We start from the raw sequence: 24,580 nt of genomic DNA, 5'->3' as shown, positions 1-24,580 counted from the left end.
TGCCCACCTGCCGCATAGTGCAACTGCTGAAACTTCCGATATAGCCACCTACCGCACCTGCTGTGTCCGGCCCCCTGACCCCTGTACATTCACAGGTATAGGAAGCACCTATTGGACTACCGAAGCAAACTGTGGCGTTATTCTAAATGATATTAAGCAGTATGACCTTGGATGTATGTGGTGGGTATTATAACGGGTATCTCCAAGTGGGCATATTGCAGTACCACGATCAAATAATGTATATCCCAAAATTGGTCTTTTACAACAATCATGAGACCGGACATACCATCCTAGACTAATGGACTGCCTGGCACCACACCTATGCAAAGGATGTATATACGTGTGATTGCAGGGCGGCGATTGAGGCCTCCTCTTCCTATGGTTGGCAGTCAGCTTTACCAGCTTCCCGGCGGGATAGCTCAGGTTACTCCATTCGGAATGGTGTCTGAACATGCCCAAGCTCATCTCTGGTTCCTAGCATTAGCGGCTGACCCCACCAATGAAATCTCATCTGCCAAGAGCAATTTAGGCCCCTTTCACACTAGTGCGACTTGTCCCACGATTTTGGACCTCAAAATCGCATGACAAGTCATTTTCCATTATTTTCAATGAGCCCCAATTATATCTGTGCGACTTGAAGTTGCACCGACTTCAAAGTAGTCCCTGCACTACTTTGGCACGATTTTGAGGCCAAAGACATTCAAGCCCAGTCAAAATCGCGGTAAATCGCGTGACTTTGAAGTCGCACAAAAGTGAAAGGGGCCTTAGACACCTTGTTCATGTGGTAAACAGTTACACCCTAAAGAGGACCTTTGCCCAAAAATAACTCCGCATCAATCTCTCCCTCCACCCCCAGTCTGTTACAATTGCTTTTTTGGGAAGGGGGTACCTTTTTTGCTGGCACTAGCTCCCACTCCTTCATTCCTTGCCTAGGTGACAATCATATACTCTGGACCGCCCACAGCTACATCGCACATCTCAGGGAGATACAGAACCAGTCTCCCTGCAGTCCTTGATCTTGTGTTTGTGCAGAAGGGGGCGGCTGCGAGTGATAAGAAAGGGACAGCCGGCTCCTGAATGCAAGATGGCGGCACAGAAGATCAGAAGCCCTACGAATAATGAAGCGCACCAAATTCCAGGGGCTACTTTCAGCTGCTGACGTTTAGTTTTCCCATAGCTGGGTGAAGTTCCTCTTTAATTACCTCCAAAGACATGCTGGTAGGTTATTCGGATCCTGTATAAAATTGGCCCTACTGTGTATGTATGCGAGTTAGGGACCTTAGATTGTAAGCTCCTTGAGGGCAGGGACTGAAGTGAATGTACAATGTATATGTAAAGCACTGCGTAAATTGACAGCGCTATACAAGTACCTGAAATAATAAATAAATTACCTGAGGTCAGACCAAATTTCACAGCACTAGTAGGTTGCAAGTAATGCCTCGTACACACGCAGCGATTATCGGCCGACCGATTTGTCCAGTGGTGTTTTGTTGGTTGGAATGTGCCTAGACTGCACACAAATTTTCTCGCCCAACAACAACCATCTTCAGAAGTGATGTCATGTTCTGGTTTACTCTGTGTGTTTTTTCTTCTCTGAGCATGCCCAGTCTTGCTCATCTGATTTTTGTCTGCCGAAATCTGTACTGACTGACGGAAAATCGGCCGTTCTGTTGACTGCCAACAAAAATTTTATAGCCTGCAAACCAGATTTTTTTTTCGGCCGAAAAAAAATCTGGAGTCGGTTGTCGGAAGCTTCATACTAACAAGCCAACAATCGGCCGATCGGACGTTGGCCGAAAATTCCCGGCCAATAATCGATGCGTGCGTACGGGGCTTAACTCGACAATAACTCTATTAGCCACTCACATTGGAGCGACTTGTCATCGATTTGACAGGTCAAATTACATGACAAGTCACACTCTATTGGTCAGCAATGGCCGTGTTCAAATTGATGTGACGCCGCACAGATTTGAAAAAGTAGTTCCTGCACTACTTTTGGCGATTTTGCATGCGTCTTGCATAGATATCTGTATGAAGCCGCACAGATGCCTTCAAAGTCACACTGACATGCAGCTCTGAAATCGTGTGATTTCAGATGAAGTCAGACTAATTCAAAACCGAATAAAGAGTGAACGAGAGCCAATTGGCCTGCCTCAATAATTGGAACATTTTTTTTGGAAGGACATATGGAGACTTTTGTACATTTTTATCATGAACCCATTATTTGCTATATTTTTATCCCAATACCCTACTGTAATACAGTACACTTAACATTTTTTAATCAAAAATGTGATCAATATATTTCTTACAAATAACAGTAATATCTGCAACATGTCTGCATCAGATGTCATTGTGCCTCTCTATCCCACTTTCAGACCGCTCCTTTTCTGGCACGGTTTACGTGTAACAATCAGATTTTTTTGCTGGAAAATAACTTCGAACCCCCAAACATTATAAAGTTTCGTAAAGCAGAGGCCCTAGAGCAGTGATGGCCAACCTTGGCACCCCAGATGTTTTGGAACTACAATTCCCATGATGCTCATGCACTCTGTAGTGTAGTTGAGCATCATGGGAAATGTAGTTCTAAAACATCTGGGGTGCCAAGGTTCACCATCACTGCCCTAGAGAATACTCACCACCCAGCAGAAACCGGCACCAGGATAATCTGCACTCCACGCACGGCGATCAAGAAGTAAAAAGATCCAGGAGTCAACACTAAGAGATGAGGAGGGGCTACCACCAGTGAAATCACTCCGCTGTAATGTCTGCCGCTATTTTGAATAGCAAACCACTGAAAAATGGCCACCGGACTAAAACATGGCCGCTGTGCATTGAGCACACAGGCTACAACAAAATGGCAGCTCGGCTCGGCACCACTAGGCTCCCAGGAGGGATCCCTAAGCTTCAAGGACAGACCCAGGCAGGAGCCCCCACCAAGTGCAACCCCCCCCCCCATCGTTGGCAGCACACCCCCCTGTACAGCTGATCGTTCAGTCGCTGGTGGCGCACCCCCCCCCTCCCCAATCGCCAGCATAGTGCCCTGCCCCCACCCTAGAAGGTGGACCAGACCACCCACACAGCATAAGTGGAGGGGGGGGGGGTGCCTGTCAGAAAGGAGGGGAACCCAGGGGTCCGACAGTCCCAAGGAGGGGCCCTTATCCACCCCAAAACCCTCCAGGGGTACCAGATAGCAGGAACCAGATGAGCACCGCTCCAGGCAGAACCCCTCACCAGCGAAGGGGGGGGGGCTGTCGGGCAGGAAGAATGATGCGACTTGGGCCGAGACCTGGTCATATGCGCCCTCGCAGGCCAGCCTGTGACCAGTGGGGTTTTGCCGTGGTCGACCTAGTGCGGAGCTGAGATCTGCACGCGCTCGCTGGCCAGACTGGGGTAACCACTGGATCTGGATTATCCAGCCAATCACCCAGTCCAGCAAATGATTGTAGATCTCACAGGAAAAAAATAAAATCTATCTAAAAAGAAAAAATTGCCAGGACCAGAGAGCCCAGCAAGGAACTAGGTTCTTACTGACTAGGCAGAAAAAAAAAAAACTGAGTACCTATAGCAGAGAGAGGGAGTATAGAACCTGGGACTGCCACATAGGCGTAGCCAGACTTATTCTGCCTAGTGTCCTACGCCTATAGGGGGCAGTATAACCCAATGGTTAAGAAGATTAGGAGCGGTGTCCATCAAACAAGAAAAAAAAAACATTTTTACCATTTCAGTTTCCGTCAAAACGCATCCCGAATTTTCTGTTCTGGAATTTTCATTTTGGTGCACCGCTATCAGAGAGGCATCGTACACCAAACAGGGACAGCGATGGGCAAGATGTGGCCCTGAGGCTGCAATGTGTCCAGGTCTACAAAATATTAAATCTGGACACAGCATCCTTGTGCCGTACGAAGGTTCCTTTTATATTGTATTTGCTGGCCTCAAAAGAAAGTCATGTGTCCCAACACCGTCATCCCAGCAGCCGTCCCTGCTACAGGCCCAACACAAGAGGAACGTTTTTTTCCCTTCTCTACGACTCATACAAAAAATTAGACCAGGAAACTGAGCTACTCTGTACAGCAGGGATATGCAAACTGTGGCCCTCCAGCTGTTGCAAAACTACAACTCCCATCATGCCTCTGGGTGTCATGCTTGTGGCTGTCAGAGTCTTGCTATGCCTCATGGGACTTGTAGTTCTGCAGCTTCTGGAGGGCCACAGTTTGCATATCCCTGCTGTATAGTATACTTACAGATTGTTACATTCAAAAGAGAATCAACTGTGTACACGGGACGGTCAGACGTTTGTGGACACGATCATCATCCTCATATGTGATCGTCACACATCAACATGGACGTGGCTCTGACAGGCCCCACCAGATTCTGGATTTTGTGGCGATTTGTGTTTATTCAGCCAAAAAAACATTTATTTGGTTCAGTATCAGTGATGTTGGATGAGAGGATCTGCCTTGCAATCAGCATTCCAATTCATCCTCAGTCCCCGTTCACATGCAGGCGACGCTACTTCCAGGGGCGACCTCCGAGGTCGCGGTGCGAGCAGCGCGCCGCGACCTCGGAGCGGCCGCCACGGACTTCATAACATTGAAGTCTATGGCGGTTGCCTTCTGGTCGCCCCAAAGAAGTTCCTGACCCTTTTTCTAAGTCGGAGTGACTTGTGTCGCTCCTATTAGAACGGGTCCGCAGCTTCCCTATGGAAGGCGACCTGCGGCGACCTGTGAGGCGACCAGGTCGCCTTAGTGTGAACGGGGCTTAAAGGTGTTCAATAGGGCTGAGGTCAGGCTTCTCCATATCAACCCCTTCTGTATGGAGTTGGCTTTGTTCACGGGGGAACCGTCCTCCCCACAAGATCAGAATATCACGTACCCTTAGCAGGACCGTACACAGGAAACCCCTGAAGTGTGGAGCTCCTTTTCTTGGATATATAAACGATCTCAGCAACCTTACAGAGCAGGTGACAGTAACTTTTCCAGTACGCCAACAAATCTGCCAACCCCGTACAAATCTGGCTACCAACTCTACACAAAGAAAACCTTCGGCCGATCATCTTGCACAAAGTACACAGTTGGCTATTGGTCTACAAAGTGTGCCAGATGAAGAGGATACCATGTTCCTGATAGGTGCAGATACCAGTGAAAGGAAGACCTGGGACTACCGCTCTGGGGGGGGGGGGGGGGTGGGGTAGTCCATACACAGGACGGGGGGGGAAATAGTCCACACACACACACAGAACGGGGGGGGGGGGGGTAAGTAGAGAGTGGGTAGTCTACACACAGGATGGGGGGGGGGGGGGGAGCACAGAAGAGGAGATTCAGTACAAATGTGTGTACACGGTGTCAGGTATCTGGTGTGTAGATATAGATGGGATGACGGTGTCAGGTATCCGATATACTGACACTGGAGTATCAGGTGTATACACAGATGATGATAATACAGAGGTCTGGTATACAGAGGACGGGGAGGGGGTGTCGGACAGCTGGTATACAGAGGAAGGGGGGAGGGAAGGTGTCAGGCAGCTGGTATAAAGAGAATGGGGGGGGGGTGATGGGGGTCTGGTATACAGAGGAGAGGGAGCCTGGTACACAGGATGGGGGGGGGGTCTGGTATACAGAGGATGGGGGGGGGTCTGGTACACAGAGGACTTGGGGGGGGGGTCTGGTACACAGAGGACTTGGGGGGGGGGTCTGGTACACAGAGGATTGGGGGGGGGGTCTGGTACACAGAGGATTTGGGGGGGGGGTTCTGGTACACAGAGGATTTGGGGGGGGGGGTTCTGGTACACAGAGGATTTGGGGGGGGGGGTTCTGGTACACAGAGGATTTGGGGGGGGGGGTTCTGGTACACAGGATTTGGGGGGGGGTTCTGGTACACAGAGGATTTGGGGGGGGGCTGGTACACAGAGGATTTGGGGGGGGGGCTGGTACACAGAGAATTTGAGGGGGGGGCTGGTACACAGAGGATTTGGGGGGGGGGGGTCTGGTACACAGAGGATTTGGGGGGGGGGTCTGGTACACAGAGGATTTGGGGGGGGGGGTCTGGTACACAGAGGATTTGGGGGGGGGGGGTCTGGTACACAGAGGATTTGGGGGGGGTCTGGTACACAGAGGATTTGGGGGGGGGGGGGTCTGGTACACAGAGGATTTGGGGGGGGGGGTCTGGTACACAGAGGATTTGGGGGGGGGGGTCTGGTACACAGAGGATTTGGGGGGGGGGGGTCTGGTACACAGAGGATTTGGGGGGGGGGGGGTCTGGTACACAGAGGATTTGGGGGGGGGGGGGGTCTGGTACACAGAGGATTTGGGGGGGGGGTCTGGTACACAGAGGATTTGGGGGGGGGGTCTGGTACACAGAGGATTTGGGGGGGGGGGTCTGGTACACAGAGGATTTGGGGGGGGGGGGTCTGGTACACAGAGGATTTGGGGGGGGGGGTCTGGTACACAGAGGATTTGGGGGGGGGGGTCTGGTACACAGAGGATTTGGGGGGGGGGGTCTGGTACACAGAGGATTTGGGGGGGTCTGGTACACAGAGGATTTGGGGGGGGTCTGGTACACAGAGGATTTGGGGGGGGGGGGGTCTGGTACACAGAGGATTTGGGGGGGGGGGGTCTGGTACACAGAGGATTTGGGGGGGGGGTCTGGTACACAGAGGATTTGGGGGGGGTCTGGTACACAGAGGATTTGGGGGGTGATGGGGGTCTGGTATACAGAGGGCGGGGTCAGTGGTCTCAGTGGGAGGAGCCTGTGTACAGCAGGTTGGGTTCATATAAGGTGAAGCAGAGCAGGGAGGGGAGTACGGAGGAGTCCCTGATCTCCGGGGTCACAGTGTGGGGGAAGGGTGTCTCCCCTCGGCCCCCGCCCCGCCTCTCAATATAATACATCCTGGTTTTCCTGCATCGCCTGACTTCCCGCCGCCCCTCCCCCAGGTCCCGCTATCCCACCCCGCACCTGAAAGTCTCGGTCCTCGTTAAACCGGGAGAATCTATCCGCGGCCATCTTCCTGCGTCTGCGGGAACCAGGATCGCGTACATCACACTCCGCCCACTCGTCACAGGACGCAGAGAAAATCTCCTCCCCCAGAACGGGACCACGCACTTTCCCTCAGTCACGTTATGCGTGCAACAACAGCACCGCCCCATTTTCTGCCCTGCCTCTCCTCCTTCTTTGATTCGCCCCTCCTTTCCTGATGTCAAAGTATATTAGTTGTGTGATTGGCTGGTATTTTTATGCAGCGAGGAGTAGGCGGTCCTGGAGAGGAGGGGCAGCGCGCAGAGATCACCCAGCATGGCGGATGGGTCACCACCGTACACTATATTATCAAAAGTATTGGGACACCTGCCTTTACACACACATGACCTTTAATGGCACCCCAGTCTTAGTCCATAGGGTTCAATATTGAGTTGGCCCTCCCTTTGCAGCTATAACAGCTTCAACTCCTCTGGGAAGGCTGTCCACAAGGTTTAGGAGTGTGTCTATGGGAATGTTTGACCATTCTTCCAGAAGCGCATTTGTGAGGTCAGGTACTGATGTTGGACAAGAAGGCCTGGCTCACAGTCTCTGCTCTAATTCATCCCAAAGGTATTCTATCGGGTTGAGGTCAGGACTCTGTGCAGGCAGTCAATTCCTCCACCCCAAACTCGCTCATCCATGTCTTTATGGACTTTGCTTTGTGCACTGGTGTGCAGTCATGTTGGAACAGGAAGGGGCCATCCACAAACTGTTACCACAAAGTCTGGAACATGAAATTGTCCAAAATGTTTTGGTATGCTGACGCTTTGACCACTTACCGCATATTGACGTATATTTACGTCGGCAGACTTTGCGGGGGTATACCGGGATGATGCCTCTAGCTAGAGGCATCATCCCGGGAACCGTGGTTAACAGCCAACGGTCGGCTTTCCGTCGGTAACGACCGATGCGGCTCGTTCGATCGTTACCCGGGTGAGCGGGGGGGGGGGGACGTCCCCCCCTCCCGTCGCCTTCCGTGACTTTGCTCGGGGCTCCCGTCCGTCCCACCGGGAGCCCCGAGTACCCCACCGGCTGGATGGAGTCCCGATCAATGCCGGAAACGGCTTAAATCGGGTCTCCGATGACGTAACCCGGAGGCGGCGTCCATGACGTCACTTCCGGGTTACTGTGCTGCAAAAAACGGAAAATTTATATCAATACTTACCATAATTTTTCTTTCCTGATGGACTCCATGGTAGCACATGTATGGGTAGGCTCCGCCTCCTCTCCTACCCTATAGGACCCCACTCCCATAAATTTTTGCTCCGAGCCAGGAGCCGTGTTCCATATATAGACTACTCCAGCAGATGGGAGGGAACTCCTGCTGCCATGGAGTCCATCAGGAAAGGAAAATTATGGTAAGTATTGATATAAATTTTCAGTTTTCCTGACAGACTCCATGGCAGCACACGTATGGGAAATAACTCGCCATGCACACCCGGGTGGGCAACTGCTGGTCAAACAGAAAAAGGTTTAATTTGCACCGTCAACAGACAATATTTTTAAACCAAAATCAACTGAGGATAAAGAAGCAGGTTCAACACAATAGTGTGACATGAAAGTGTTAATTGAGGACCATGAGGCCGCTCTGCAAATGACATCCGGTGCAACATGAAGGGAAGCCGCCCAAGTCGTAGAAATCCCTCTGGTGGAATGTGCCGTCACCACTTCCGGAGGAGCCAGTCCCTTGGCTCTATATGCCCACTGGATGGTCTGAACTATCCAACTAGAAATAGTTCTGGAAGAAGCCCTCTTGCTTCTGTTTCTTTCCATAAAAAAGAACAAATAGATAGTCTGACTTGCGAAAAGAAGCTGTGAACTTCAAGTACGATTGTAGGACTTCGCCCACATCCAACGGATGGGTACTCTGGTCATCTTGAGACTTGAATGTAGGTAAAACAATTTCTTGGTTGACATGGAAAACTGAGTTTACCTTCGGATTGGACCCTAGCATAGGGACCAGGACGACCCGATCAGGGAAAAATGTCAGAAATGGTTCTTTGCAACCCAAGTCACTAATTTCAGAGACACGTTTAGCCGATGTGATGGCTATTAAAAAGGCCGTCTTCATAGACAGATTCTTAAGGAAGAAGGAATCTCCATGTTCCAAAACTGTTGCTGAGAGGAACTCAAGGACTAGTGGAAGGTCCCATTTGGGGAACCTGGGTTTCCTGGGAGGTCTCATTCTTGACGCACCTCTGAAAAACTGCTGAACCAAAGGGTGTTTTGCCCATGTGGTCCCCGTGAAGGCAGAGATTGCTGAGATCTGGACTCTGAGAGAGCCAACAGCCAGAGATGGGTCTAAGCCTGTCTGGAGGAACCCCAGAATGTGATGAATCTTAGGATTAGTGATGGAATCAGACTCATTAGTCATGTAATCCTCAAACTTAGACCAGATCCTCTCGTAGACTTTGTTGGTGCCCGGTCTCCTGGCACTCATCATTGTGGACATTGCCGCACTTGGACAGCCACGAGCTTTTAGTCTTTCCCTCTCAAGGTGTAACGCTCCTGCGTTTCTTATATGGTGTGGATTTTCAGCTGCAGAAATAGTTCCACGTCAGTTGTCATGTAAGAGATATGCTGAGATACCATTCCCAACCTCAATGACTCATCATGTGTGGAAGGTCTTATTTCAGCCAGTAAATACACACAATTAGCAAGCTGGTTCCTAGAGTGACTTTATATATGTGGTATCACAATGATGAAGGTTTGAGGGATAGGTTGAGTGGAGGTGGTAGGTGATAGACACTTGAAGGTGAGACAGTAGCAGATGGATGCAGGAAGGTTTAACAATGTTGTATGATAGCAGATGATAGAATAGCAGGTGGACATACAAAAGAGATCAACCCAGTGCAGAAAAGTAGCAGTAGTCTCAAGAGCTAGCAATCTAGTTTATGCAGATGTGATAAACAGTCTCTACTATGCAGAGCTAGATAGTGTAAGCTTAGTATAAGTTTATAGAGAATTCCCCTGCGGGGTACTTAGCACTATTAGCGATACAGCCGAAGGGTGGTTCAGCAGAGGCGGATGATCCAGTAGCGGGATACAGGGATCAGCGCAGCGAGGTTCCGTCAGCGAAGTAAGCTTGCAAGCATGGAAGCTTCAAGCAAGGTTAGCATCCAGATAAGGGTGTTTGAACGAACACATGTGAGTGAGAGCCGACGCCTTAAATAGCCATCTAGTCCGGCGCTGAGTGATGACAGCTCCAGTCTTAAAGGTGTATGCGCACCTTTCCAAAAGTAAATGGTAGGGCGCATACACTTGTGGAAAGTGTAATTTAGGGTACCAAAGGTACCGGAACATTACACAAGGACCATGCCATGAGATGTAACTGCGCTGGGCAGGGATGCAGCACTGGACCCTGAGACAGAAGGTCTGGCCTGAATGGCAGGGGAACAGGATCCCGGAAGCTCAGTTGGAACAATAGGGGAAACCAGGGCCTCCTTGGCCAAAACGGAAGAATTGCTATGACTTCTACCCTCTCTCTCCTGAGTCTCTGCAGGAACTTGAATATCACTGGGACCGGGGAAAAAGCATATGCTTTGTGGAACTTTCAGTGGTCCGTCAGAGCATCTATCCCGTAGGCTTGGGGATAACGCCATCTCGAGTAGAATTTCGTCAGTTTGGCATTGTTTGGAGAGGCAAACAGGTCTACCTCCGGAAGAATCCCCAGAGAGGTGACCCACTTGAAGGTTTCTGGATGAAGAGACCATTCGTTGTTGTCTAGATTGGTTCTTGACAGAAAATCTGCCTGAATGTTCTGGACTCCTGGAAGATAAGCAGCTGATAGATTGGAAAGATTCCGTTGGGCCCATGCCATGATCGGTTTCACTTCTTCCAGAAGGGAGGAACTGCGGGTGCCCTCTTGTCTCTTGATATATGCGACTGCCGTCGTATTGTCTAGCCGTAGGAGGACCGAGGACCCTTTCACCAAGTGACGGAAAGCCTGGATGGCACGAAAAGCTGCCCGAAGCTCCAGGACATTTGAGACCAACCCGAGGGTGGGAAAGTCCCACCTGCCCTGGGCCACCTCTGACAGGCAGTGCGTGCCCCAGCCCGTCCGGCTGGCATCCGATGTTACAACGATCCAAGGAATGGGAACGATCGAATGACAATTCAGGAGGTTTTCCCGTTGCAGCCACCAAAACAGACTCGCCCTCATAGAGGATGTTATCCGCACAGGAGTGTCTGGATTCCCGGAGCTCCATTGACGGAGGAATCCGATTTGAAAGGGCCTCATTCTCCACTGTGCCCATTTGACCATGGGGGCCGTGGAGACCATAGTCCCTATTATTTTTAGACACTGTGAGGCCCGAAGATAAGGGGTTGACATTGCCGGTTGTATTCTGCAGCGGATCACCGGAATCTTCTCCACTGGAAGAGAGATGGTGCCTCTGGAGGTGTTGAAGAGTGCCCGCAGGAAGATCAAGGATTTTGTCGGATCCAGATGGCTTTTCTCCAGGTTCAAGAGCCACCCGAATTCTTGAAGGGTGGAGATTACCTGAGACCTGTGTTGTAGAATCTGTGCTTGGTCCTGAGAAAGAAGAAGCAGATCGTCTAAGTAGTGAAACAGTCGGATCCCTTTCGATCTGATCAGGGCTACAATAGCCAGTAAGATCTTTGAAAAGACTCAAGGTGAGGTGGTAAGCCCGAAAGGGAGACAGGTAAACTGGAGATGCACTTGACCCACGGCAAAGCGAAGACATTTTTGTAGTTCTGCTGCCACCGGGACATGGAAATAGGCATCTTTTAGATCTATGGAGATCATCCAATCTTCTGGTTGCACCACTTGGCGTATAGTGAAGAGTGTCTCCATCCTGAACCTCTCTTTCCTTATGAAGGAGTTTAGATGAGTCAGGTATATGACCGGCCTCCAGGTGCCGCTTTTCTTTAGCACCATAAATAGAGGTGAATAAAGGCCTTGAAACCTTTCTTCGGCTGGGACTGGGATGACAGCACCTTGAGAGATCAGGGAATCTACGTATGACAGAAGAATTTACTTCTTTTCTTCCACGCGAGGTAGAGCCGTAGGAATAAACCGAAGAATTGGAGTTTCTTCGAAAAACCAAACGTGACCATGAGACACGGTCTTGATGGTCCACTGGTCTGTAATCGAGGCTGCCCAAACGTGCGCAAACTGACGTAGAGGAGCGCCTACTCGCAACGCTTGAGCAGGCCTGATATCCCGACCACCTGAAGGTGTCCCCTTGTTGAACTTCTGACCTGTAGGTTGAGATCTTTTCCAATTCTTCCTGAACTCACGCCCAGGCCTGTAAGAGCGGGCTTCTCTGGATCAATCCGAACTTGGTTTGTGCTGAAATCTTCTGCGGTCAAGCAAACGGCGATCTTGAGGGAGAAAACCTGATTTACCACCAGTGGCATGGGTAATGGCACTGTCCAGCTTATTGCCAAAAAGGGACGCACCCTCAAACGGAATCCTGCACCAGGCTTGCTTGGAAGCAGGGTCGGCCAGCCAGGGACGTAACCACAAAGCACGTTTGGCCGTGACAGAAGAGAGCATGACCCGCGCCACCAGGCTCTTCCCATTTTAACACCTCTTTTACCACTCTCACTAGCGGAGGGATCATGGCAAAATCAAAGCCTGAACTTTGGTCTTCTAGGTCATCCTCACTTTCAGAGGAATCTTCCAAGAAGCGACTCGGCTGGGAAGTGCCTGGCTCTAAATCTTCCCTCTGAGGGGGAACTGATGTATCAGATGCATGACCAGGCAGCCGGCTGGGATCCCAATCCCTTAGGGATTGTTGCACGATCCGCCTGACCAGGGTTTCCACTGGTTGAACTGGGACCTGTTTTTCCTTGATTGCCCGAGAATAGCAGGCATCACACAAGGATCTATCCTCAGGGACTACAGCCCCAGAAAGATTTGCGTGCGGGGCGGTCAGTATGGCGGGAAGACCGGCTTGGATAATCTTCATGGCGCCTAGACCTGGATCTACGGTGCCTGGATTTGGATGATGCATGGTGATGGCCTGAAGTTGATCTGTCCTTTGATCCTGATGCAGGACGTTGGTCAGACCTAAATGGGCTGAAAAAACAAAGGAAAGAAAGCTCAGGCTACAGTAAGCAAGCTGGCAGACAAGCGAGAGTTTAAAACTAAAACTCACCTGTTGCGCAGGGACTGGCCACCGGGGGGCGGTGAGGCATCCATTGCAAATCACAGCGAGATAACCTGCAATAGGAAGGGTGTAAGAACTCAATCTTACCTTCCCATAGCCGCCCTTCCCCTCCCCCATTCTTGCAGGACTGACCCAGCACAGGACTTACCAAACACAGGCAGAGACACAGCGTGGGGAGGCCGCCGCAAAAGCCCACAGACATCCCAAGAATGACAGCTCCATCAGCTGTTTAAATTTCCCGGGAGCCGTAAGGCCACGCCCCCCGATGCCGCTGCGTCATGGAGGACCGGAAGTGACGTGTGCTCATGCGCAGACCACTTGGAAACCAAGCCTCACACTGAACACCCAATCAGGAAGCAGGGGGAGGAGCCGAGAGCGACGGTCTGGAACGCAGGAGCGCTCCAGCCGCCATACTAACCAGGAAGCAAATGATACAAAATATAAAAGTAAGCAATACGTTACCACCGACACTGACAGAAGGACCTGGAACGCTCCTCAACCGGAGACTGGCGTGTGCATCAGGGCATAAGGGCCTCCCGCTAATAGCAAGGACGTTTGGCCAAGCGATGCAGCCCACCTCTCATTCAGGATTTACAGCATCATTTCAAATTGCCGGGGTCCACCTAGTAGTACTGAGATTGTTGGACTAAGGTAGAAAGGCATCATCCAGGAAAGCCACACGCCACCAGGTATGTAAGAAAACGCATCCTATAAGGTAAGACTTCTCTTGCAGAAGGAGGACAAAAAAGGAACACGGCTCCTGGCTCGGAGCAAAAATTTATGGGAGTGGGGTCCTATAGGGTAGGAGAGGAGGCGAAGCCTACCCATACGTGTGCTGCCATGGAGTCTGTCAGGAAAGCAGCAAATTTAAAAAACGGCTGTTTGCAAAAATGCCGTTTTCGGCGTTTTGCATACATGGAAGTGTAGTGGAGGGGTCTAGGGTCTTTTAGACCCTCGATCCCTCCATAAAGAGTACCTGTCACTGCATATTGGTGTCACAAGGGATGTTTACATTGCTTGTGACAGCAATAAAAGTGATCAGATTTTTTATTTTTTTTAAAAACCTGTAATAAAGTTAAAAAAAAAAAATAAATAATTAGGAAAAAAAAAAAATAATTTTAACCGCCCCCGTCACCATTAGCTTGCGCACAAAAAAAAACGTATACAGAAGTCGAGCCGTGAATGAAATCGCTGTTCAAGCCACACATGTGAGGTATCGCCGCGATCGCCAGAGGGTGGGCAATAATTAAAAAAAAGAGCTACGCTCTACCTCTAAACTGGAAACCGTTAAATAAATTTAAAGCATCGCCTATTGAGATCTCTATTGACCGTAGTTTGTCGCCATCCCACGGGGGGGGGGGGGGGGCAATTTTCAACCGTAACATGTTGGGTATCTATTTACTTGGCGTGATATCATCTTTAACAATATACAAAAAAATGATCTAACTTTACTGTTTAGTATTTTTTAAATGCGGTGAAATGTGATTTTTCAAAATGTTTCCCAAAAAATGGCGTTTTAAAGACCGCTGTGCAAATACCGCGTGACAAAAAATATTGCAATGACCGACATTTTATTCTCCAGAGTCTTTGCTAAAAAATATATATAATGTTTGGGGGTTCTAAGTAGTTTTCTAGGAAAAAATACTGGTTTTAACTTGTGAACAAAAAGTGTCCGAAATAGGGCTGGGGCTTAAGTGGTTAAGAGTTCCCTTCACTGGAACTAAGGGGCCAAACCCAACCCCTGAAAAACAACCCCACACCATAATCCCTCCTCCACCAAATGATTTGGACCAGTGCACAAAGCAAGGTCCATAAAGACATGGATGAGCGAGTTTGGGGTGGAGAAACTCGACTTGCCTGCACAGAGTCCTGACCTCAACCCGATAGAACACCTTTGGGATGAATTAGAGCGGAGACTGCAGGCCAGGCTTTCTCATCCAACATCAGTGCCTGACCTCACAAATGCGCTTCTGGAAGAATGGTCAAACATTCCCATAGACACTCCTAAACCTTGTGGACAGCCTTTTCAGAGGAGTTGAAGCTGTCATAGCTGTAAAGGGTGGGCCAACTCAATATTGATTCCTACGGACTAAAGCCTAGTACAACGAACGACTACCCTGAAGATAATTGCTAAGCAAGCGTTTATTCAGAGACTTTACCTCAGATTCATCCAGTGGCAAGGTGAAACTGTGGCCTTGCTGCACTTTCAGATAGAAGTCCTCAGCATTGTGAATAGTTCAAGTTCTGGAGTGAGCACTTCTCCTTTGCCGAGATAATCCATCCACCTCACAGATGTGGCATATCAAGATGTTGATTAGACAGCATGATTATTGCACAGATGTGCCTTAGGCTGGTCACAATAAAGGCCACTCTAAAATGTGCAGTTTTACTGTATTGGAGGGGTCTGGGGGGGTCCGAAAACCAGTCAGTATCTGGAGTGACCACCATTTGCCTCTCGCAGTGCAACATATCTCCTTCACATAGAGTTGATCAGCTTTTTGATTGTGGCCTGTGGAATGTTGGTCCACTCCTCTTCAATGGCTGTGCGAAGTTGCTGGATATTGCCAGGACCTGGAACACGCTGTCCTATACGCCGATCCAGAGGATCCCAAACATGCTAAATGGGTGACGTGTCCGGTGAGTATGCTGACCATGCAAGAACTGGGATGTTTTCAGCTTCCAGGAATTGTGTACAGATCCTTGCACCATGGGGCTGTGCATTATCATGCTGCAACCTGAGGTGATGGTCGTGGATGAATGGCACAACAATGGGCCTCAGGAACTCATCACGGTATCTCTGTGCATTTAAAATGCCATCAAATAAATGGACAGCACAGCTCTTGCTGCTATCCATATCCATATAAAGCCCAAGACACAGGAAGGGGTTGTTGCTAATTGGTAGAAGGAGGAGGGGAGTGAGCTGTGTGGCCAATTTGCCATCATGGAGATGAACCTCCAGCTTACTTACTGTGTAGACTGAACCAGCCGAGCGGCGCACCGCGAGACCCCACCCCTAGGCGGGATGATGCCACGCGTCACAGGGCCGCCGGCGGACGTGAAGGGTGGGAAAGTGCACGTAGAGAAGCAGGGTGGGGGGACGCTCCTACAGCCGAATGGATACACTGCAAGCTAGTATGAAGGCAGCTTGCACCCTCCCAAGCTGGGTACAGGCAGGAAGCGGCCTTAGTGCGCCGGGTGAAGACACAGGAAGGGAGACCGGGACATCCATTGCCCCCCTCCCGGTGAAAAACTGGAGAAGTTACGATCACAATACTTATCAAGATAAAGTGAAAGTGTATGAAACATCATAGTATATACAGATGGAACTCATTTTCTTATGAAGACACTTAAGGGTACAAAATGAAGTAGGGGGAAGGGGAAATGATAAGGAGCAATCAATAAAATGTATAAAATAGAAACAAATGAAAATAATTATATGTAAAATGTGAAAAAAATCTATGATTGTGAATGGTACAGAATTGTGTGCAGGACATGGATCAGATTTCCATGCCACCTAATTGAAACCCTTCGAAGAAGGGTCTATAGTTGATGGCCTCATTACGGCCAGGAAAAACCATTGCATTAAGATTAAAGATCCACCTCAATTCTAGTTGGAGGAGAAATTTATTTCAGTCTCCTCTGCGTAGGCCGGGGTGGATGCGATCTAGTATTAAACATTTTTTGGGGGGAAATTTACAGTTATGTATTTGTTTGACATGACGGCCAAGAGGTAGTTCTGGATTACATGTTTTTATAGACACAATATGTCTATATGCTCTCTTCCAGAACTCGTTGGCATTCGCACATAAGTAGATAGACTTCACCATGGGTCTTGCAAAGGACATAATGTCAGGGTTTGTAAATTTGTCCATTAGGGAGTCTAACCCAAGGGTTGGTGTTTATATATCTACAGTAATTACAGCCACCACAAGTGAAGGTTCCTAGTCTTTGCAGGGGCTGAGTCTGTTGAAGCCTTTGTACTCGCTTTGGACCAATTTGCTCTAACAGAGGTAGCTCGTCTAAAGGGAAAAGTAGGTCTCTGTGGGAGAGAAGGTGCCAATATTTTGATACAATTTTTTTGATCTGAGAATGTTGGCAAGAAAATCTTGTAATAATTCGAAAAGAATTTGTAGAGGTGCAATGCTTTTAACCATATAATAATTATTGGCGGGTTTTATGAACTGTACGTTTATATGCTTTCTTAAGAGATGTAATGGAATATCCTTGTGCAAGTAATCAATTGGTCAGCCTCATGTTTAAAAATGTTCTCATCAGAACAATTTCTGCGAATTCTAAGATACTGGCTCTACAGTATTCATGAAACCAGTGAATGGTGGTGGAAACCAGTGGCATGGGGGATGGAATTCCCTGCTGTACTTTTTCTAAAGAGACTGCTCGATAGGGATCTGTCTCTATTTTTATGGATCTCTACATCTAAGAATGTTATAGATTTGAGGTCACCGTTCATTGTGAATTTAAGATTTAGTGCATTCTCATTAGGGTGTGCAAGAAGGACTGTAGTAATTCAAAGGAGCAATCCCAAATGATGAAGATATCATCTATGTACCGGCCCCATACTGTTATATGGTCCGTGTACATAGATAGATCCTTTTGAGCCTTAATGTCACGCTCCCACTCCCCCAGGCACAGGTTTGCATAGGATGGGGCACAGCAAGTCCTCATTGCCATGCCCTGCACCTGTAGGTAGTGGTAGCCATTGAAAGTGAAGACATTGTGGCGTAGGATCAAATCGAGAGAAGTCAAAATAAATTTGTTAAGTTGCCAATGATGGCGTGAGCGTTGTGATAGAACAGGTGTAATACAAGATAAACCCTAAAGCCTCGTACACACGCACTGATTGTTGGCCGTACATTTTCGGCCAACGTCCGATCGACCGATTGTCGGCTTGTTAGTATGATGCTTCCGACAACCGACTGCGACTTTTCTGCCGAACAAAATCTGGTGTGCATGCTATAAATTTTTGTTGGCCGTCAACAGAACGGCCGATTGTTCGTCAGTCAGTACAGATTTCGGCAGACAAAAATGTGATGAGCAAGACTGGGCATGCTCAGAGAAGAAAAAAACACGGAAAGTAAACCATCACATGACATCACTTCTGAAGTTGGTTTCTGTCGGCCAACAAAAGTCCAGTGCAAGTCTAGAGCACATTTCAACCAACACTGATGCAGCCATTGATGCAGCTATAGAGTGCCTCTACATCAATGGCGACTAGTAGTGCAGATTCAGTTGTGCATAAGCCATCTAAAATACGTAGAAGATGAATAGTATCTTGAATATAGCTAGGAAGACTGGTTGTGTAGGGAGTTAAATGATCATCAATATATTTGCTTACATTTTCGGTTAGAGAGCCATTTCCTGATATTATGGGCCACCCCAGTGGAGAATATGTTTTTCTTATTTAGTTTGGGAAGAGCATAAAAGGTAAGTGTTCAGGGATATTCAGTTCTGGTGAATTCCCAATCGGCTTTTGTGATGGCTCCTTTGAATAAGCCAGTGAATCCACTTATAAGTAAAATTCTTTGTTGAATCTTTCAGTTACTGAATTTCAGATGGGTCGATACCATGATTTGTTTTTTAAAAATTTTCATGCCCATAGTGGTGTATGGTAGTGGGGTCTGTAGTAAGTAATTCAGAGTGCCGGGGTCAGTAGTAAGTAATTCAGAGTGCCGGGGTCAGTAGTAAGTAATTCAGAGTGCAGGGGACAGGAGTAGGTAATGCAGAGTGCAGGGGTCAGGAGTAGGTGATGCAGAGTGCAGGGGTTAGGAGTAGGTGACGCAGAGTGCAGGGGTCAGGAGTAGGTGACGCAGAGTACAGGGCTCAGTATTATGTACTGTAAGTCAGAGGTCGGTGTAAGTAATGCACAGTTTAGGTGTCACTAGTAAGTACCACAGAGTGCAGGGGTCAATAGTAAGTAACGCAGAGTGCAGGGATCAGTAGTATATATCTCACAGTTCAGTAGCAAAACAGAATGCAGGGTTCAGGAGCAAGTAAGAAAGTTCTGAGTTCAAGAGTACGTACTACAAAGTGTAGGAGTTAGGAGTTAGTAATGCAGAGTGCTGCAGTCCATAGTAAGTAATGCCAAGTTTGGGGGCAGTAGAAAGTAATTCAGAGTGCAGGGGTCAGTAGTACATATTGCTGGGTGCAAAGGTCAGTAGGATGTAATTCAGAGGTCAGTATTAAATAATGCACAGTTCTGGGGTCAGTAGTAACAAAGTCATTAATCTGTAATGCAGGGGTCAGGAGTATGCATCACAGATCTTAGGTGTGAGGAGTAATTAACAGAGTTCTGAGTTCCGCAGTAAGTACCGCAAAGTGTAGAGGTCAGGAGCAAGTATTGCAGAGCGCAGGGGTCAGTAATATTGTACACAGAGTGCAGGGATCCATAGTAAGTAAGACAGAGTTAAGGGTATGTAGTAAGTAATGCAGAGTGCAGGGGTCAGGACTATGTAATTCAGGGGTCAGTAGTAAATAGCACACTGTTCAGGGGTCAGTAGTACGTACCACAGAGTGCTAGGGGCAGAGGTATGTAACGCAGAGTGCTGGGGTCATACGTAAATCACACAAAGTGCAGGGGCCAGGAGTAAGTAACATAGAGTTCAGGCGTCAGAAGTAACTGACGCAGAGTGCTGGGGTCAGAAATAAATGACACAGAGTGCAAGGGTCAGTAGTAGGTGACACAGTTGTAAGAAACGCAGAGTCAGGAATAAGTAACACAGTTCTAGAGTAAGTACCACAAAGTGTAAGGGGACAATAGTAAATAATGCAGAGTGCAGAGGTCAGGGCTCTGATGAGAGGTCGTAGTGGCAGCAGGCGGAGTCACAATTTATGTGTCACATAACTGTGGTTGACCAGTTGTCTAACCCTGCCATATATAGGCTTCTTTTCTATAGGGTATATACTATATATATATATAATTTTACAAATAAACATACACATGATCAGAAACTCCCAGACCATTATGAGTTATCTAAAGAAGCAGAACACCAGTAGGAACCTGCTTTTTGACTCCCTTTGTCTCTTTAAAACTTTAAAGCAGCTGTTCTCAACATTTTTTTCCATAATATCCTTGGAGTCATGCAGCTGGTTCGCCAAGTGGCCATGTCCTTGGAACTATGCAGGCAACATCAAATTACAAGTCTAATAGCTCTGCAACCTCTGGAAGAACCCTAGGGTTCCACTGAATGTTGGTTGAGAAATGACAGCTTTGGAGTAATATCAGGTGTGTGCCACTGTGATAGGGCACCTACAGCCCCACCTGCTGTCACAAAAGGAGAATGCAAAAAATATTACGTGATAATTAAAGCGGTAGTATCCCGCTTTTTGACACTTTTACCTACAGGTAAGCCTATAATAAGGCTTACCTGTAGGTACAAATAATATCTCCTAAACCGGCACGGTTTAGGAGATATTTACAGTGCATGCAGCCGCTCGCGCGAATGGCGCATGCGCTCTGAAGGTCCGGGGGACCTTCAATTAAGTTGCCGGGAGCTTGCCGGAAAAATCACTCCCGCGCGCATGCGCGGGAGTGACATCATCGCGGCTCCGGCCAATCATCGCGCCGGAGCCGTCTCTTCCGGCCAATCAGCGCGCCGGAGCCGCCGAACCCGGAAGAGACGACGAGGGACCATGGTAGCGCCCGCAGCGATGTCCGGGGGTCCGTGTCGGGGCTTCGTTTTAAGGTATGTTACACATAATGGGCTAGTATGCGATGCATACTAGCTCATTATGCCTTTGTCTTGCAGGTTTTTTTTTTTTTTTTTTTTTTTTATAGAGTTTACAACCGCTGTAAAGTATAACTTAAGGCAAAACTTTTTTTTTTTTTTGGTGTTGGACAGAATGGAGTGGTATTAGAACCCCTGTCAGGTTTTTATTGCTGTCTGTACCCCGGTTTAAGAAAATTCATCCTCCCTATTTGTCCTGTTTACCATTATCATTGAAAGTGAAAGTAACAGAAAATTCCACATTTTGGGCTGTTCCCAGTAAAGTAATAGAAGGGAAATCTTCCAATAGGGACACTAGTTCTGGTGACTTGGGGGTCCCCCATTGAATTCTCTTAATTTTCAGGAATTTCCTCTCACTTCCTGTTTGGCTATGGGACAGGAAGTGAAGGAAAATCTTCGCAATGGGACACAGATGGTAAAAAAATCTGACGGTTTATAATCCCTCCAGTTCACACCACATGTAATCCAGTGCGTTTTTTTTTCTGCTTCAAAAACTTATGGAAAGTAGGTTATTGGTTTCTAATGACATAGTTCACAGCAGTGCTTGCCGTTCCAGTGTATTCCAGTTCCAGAAAAAAAAGTAGAACATGCTGCATTTTTCCTGCACTGGACTGTACTGGAATGCTGTAAAACGCATCAAAAACTCACTGGAACGCACATGTCCTTATTTAAGGTTAAGAAAAAAGAGGGGGGGAATGCATTGGACTGCATCAAAAATGCACTGGAATGCATCAAAAATGGGTCAAAAATGCGCATGCAGAAAAGCATCTGGAAGGCATCCGGACTGCGTTTCTATGTTGTGAACTGGCCCTTACTCTGTCCAAAATGCAAAAAAAGTTTTGCCTATAGTTCTACTTTAAATAGAAAACCACCAAACATCTCTTTTAGGCCATCTTAAAACGTATACCATGAAAAAAAAAAAAAAAAAAACTGCAAGACAATGGCATAATGTGCTAGTATGCATCGCATGCTAGCACATTATAAAAATACCTTAGAACAAAGCCCCCGCAGCAGCGCCCCGTGACCACTGAGGGGGCTGACATTCTTCCGGGTTCATGGACTCCAGCGCTGTGAGTGGCTGGAGCTGCGATGACCTCACCCCCACGCATGCGCACCAGAGCCCAAGGTTTTGGCAAGATGCTCTGAAGTTCTGACACAATATCTTGGACCTTCAGAGCGCATGCACCGCTGACGTCAGCGACTGCATGCAGGGTGAATATCTCCTAAATGGTACACATTTATTAGATATTCATTTTACCTACAGTTAAGCCTTATTATAGGCTTATCTGTAGATAAAAATTTCAAAGTGGGGTTTACAACCGCCTTAAGCATTCTAATAGCTTTATGTCGATGACAGATTCATGTCCTCCTCACCTGTCCCTGTTCCAGCGAGATGCCACTGCCTGGATCACTCAGCTGTTATGGAAAATGTCCTTGTTGGACCCATATATGCACTCTGCAATTCATTTCATTCTGAAGAAGCTTCCCAGTATAAAGTTACAATTTATGCAAAGCTAAAACATTTTTATTTATTCACCAGGGAAAGTCACCCTTTCTACTGATTTTGGGATAAACTCCTCTCACATCCTGTTGTGTCTCCGGGACAGGAAGTGGAAATTATATGTCAAATGGGGTCACCGGCAGCAAAAAACAAACAAAAAACAAGTGTATAGACAAACATTTTTCTTTGGTGGTGCGGAGACGGAGCTGTCAGATCCCCACTCTCCTCTATGGGGGGAATCGGATGAGAACGGACCGCCTGTCCATTCTCATCCGATCCCATTCGATCCTCCAAATGAATGGAAAATAGGGTTTCCATCTGTCCGGATTTCACGGACAGGATCAGAATCGGATAGCAGCGGGTGTCAGCAGAGATGTCTCCGCTGACACCCGCTGCCCCATAGGGATGCATGGAGCATCTGATCAGGTCCGCCTGAAAAACTGTCCGGCGGATCGGATCGCCCGTGTGAAAGGGGCCTTAAGGCCCATACACACGATAAGAAAATCTGTAGGGAAAACTCGTCCGACGACCGATCTGCTGATTTTCGGATTGTTAGTATGGTGCTTTCGACAGCCAACTCAGACTTTTCGGCTGACAAAATCCTGATGCGCAGGCTATATAATTTTTGTCGTCCGTAATACAAGGTCCGATTTTCGTCTCATTAGTACAGATTTAGACGGAAAAAAAATCTTAAGAGCAAGACTAGGCATGCTCAGAGACGAAAGAACGCATACAAAGCAATCCAACACATGACATCACTTCTGAAGTAGAATTCTGTCGTATGGGAAAATTCGTATGAAAATAACCTCTTCACTTTCCACATCAGACTAGCATGCCACAAAAAATGGACGACAGATCATTTGATAATCTGATCGTGTGTACGGGGCTTTAGAGTTCTTCCAGGTGTCTGAACAGGTGTCCTTCTCACTTATTATTCTGGGGTTGATTGCAACATTTTGGATTTCCCCTCAGTTTCTTACTCAGTGGAAATGGCCACCACAATACAAATAGAGGGTGAATATCTCCAGTTTAATAATAGCATGCAATGCCAAGCTATGGTTTCCAAAGCAAACACAGTCCTTTCTTGTATTAACAGAAGCATGGACTCCAGAAAGAGAGATATCATTTTGCCCCTGTACAGATCATTAGTAAGACCTCATCTGGAATATGCAGTTCAGTTTTGGGCACCAGTTCTCAAAAAGGATATCGGGGAACTGGAGAAAGTGCAGAGAAGAGCAACCAAACTGATAAGAGGCATGGAGGAGCTCAGCTATGAGAAAAGATTAGAGGAACTGAATTTATTATCTCTTGAGAAGAGGAGATTTGGGGGGATGTGATCAACATGTATACATTCATAAGGGCTCCATATATTGAACTTGGTGTTGAGTTATTCAATTTAAGATCATCACAGAGGAGAAGGGGGCACTCTTTACGTCTAGAGGAAGAGATTTCGTCTCCAAATACGGAAAGGTTTCTTCACAGTAAGAGCTGTGAAAATGTGGAATAGACTCCCTCCAGAGGTGGTTCTGGCTAGCTCAGTAGATTGCTTTAAAAAAAAGCCTGGATTCTTTCCTGGGTGTAAATCATATAACTGGGTATTAATAATTATAGGAAAACTTGATCCAGGCAAGATCCGATTGCCTCTCGGGGGATAAGGAAGGAATTTTTTCCCCTGCTGTAGCAAATTAGATCATGCTTTGCTGGGGTTTTTCGTCTTCCTCTGGATCAACTGTGGGAATAGTATTGTGTATATGGGATTGTATGGTTGGGTTTTCTTTTCCGTTTTTTTGTTTTTTATTGGTTGAGCCAGATGGTCTTGTGTCTTTTTTCAACCTGACTAACTATGTAACAATGGGGACACAGGCAGAAGTTAAACCTTGACACAGTCTATCCCTTCCAGGGGCAGACTGGCAACTTACAGCCCAGGGGGCAAGTAGAAACTGGTGGCCCATGGTGCAGCGACTCGGGCCCATCCTCCCTCTTCCCGTCCTCCTCCTGACCCCCAATCCAAGCTGAAGCCCTGCTCCAGGTACTCTCTACTCACCGGCTGAATCCGGGTTCCTAACCTGGTCAGCAGGGGGCAGTTGGGGGAGCTGAGGCAACTCGGTTGGGGCTTGCCAGGGGAGGAGAGTCTCAGGTGGTGCATGGAACTGGCCTCTGCTCAGACACAGTTTACACCATCCATGCTG

At 47.9% G+C, this 24,580-nt stretch overlaps 1 protein-coding gene across 3 annotated transcripts in view; it reads right to left on the bottom strand.

Annotated features, from left to right (window-relative positions):
* The window catches only part of GPATCH8 (G-patch domain containing 8), a 149,977-nt gene extending 142,884 nt beyond the window's left edge, over nucleotides 1-7,093 (bottom strand). For all 3 annotated transcript variants that reach the window (XM_082273022.1, XM_082273020.1, XM_082273021.1), the window contains exon 1: nucleotides 6,952-7,093. In XM_082273022.1, the coding sequence (XP_082129148.1) occupies nucleotides 6,952-6,999 (48 nt within the window). In that variant the 5' untranslated portion in view covers nucleotides 7,000-7,093. The remainder of the gene's footprint in view (nucleotides 1-6,951) is intronic.
* Between the last annotated feature and the right edge of the window lie 17,487 nt (nucleotides 7,094-24,580).

This window comes from Pelophylax lessonae, assembly GCF_965119305.1.
Source record: "Pelophylax lessonae genome assembly, chromosome: 11".
NCBI classification, from domain to species: Eukaryota; Metazoa; Chordata; class Amphibia; order Anura; family Ranidae; genus Pelophylax; species Pelophylax lessonae.
The sequence above is the reverse complement of the archived record's forward strand: the minus strand, read 5'-3'. Positions and strand labels throughout refer to the sequence as shown.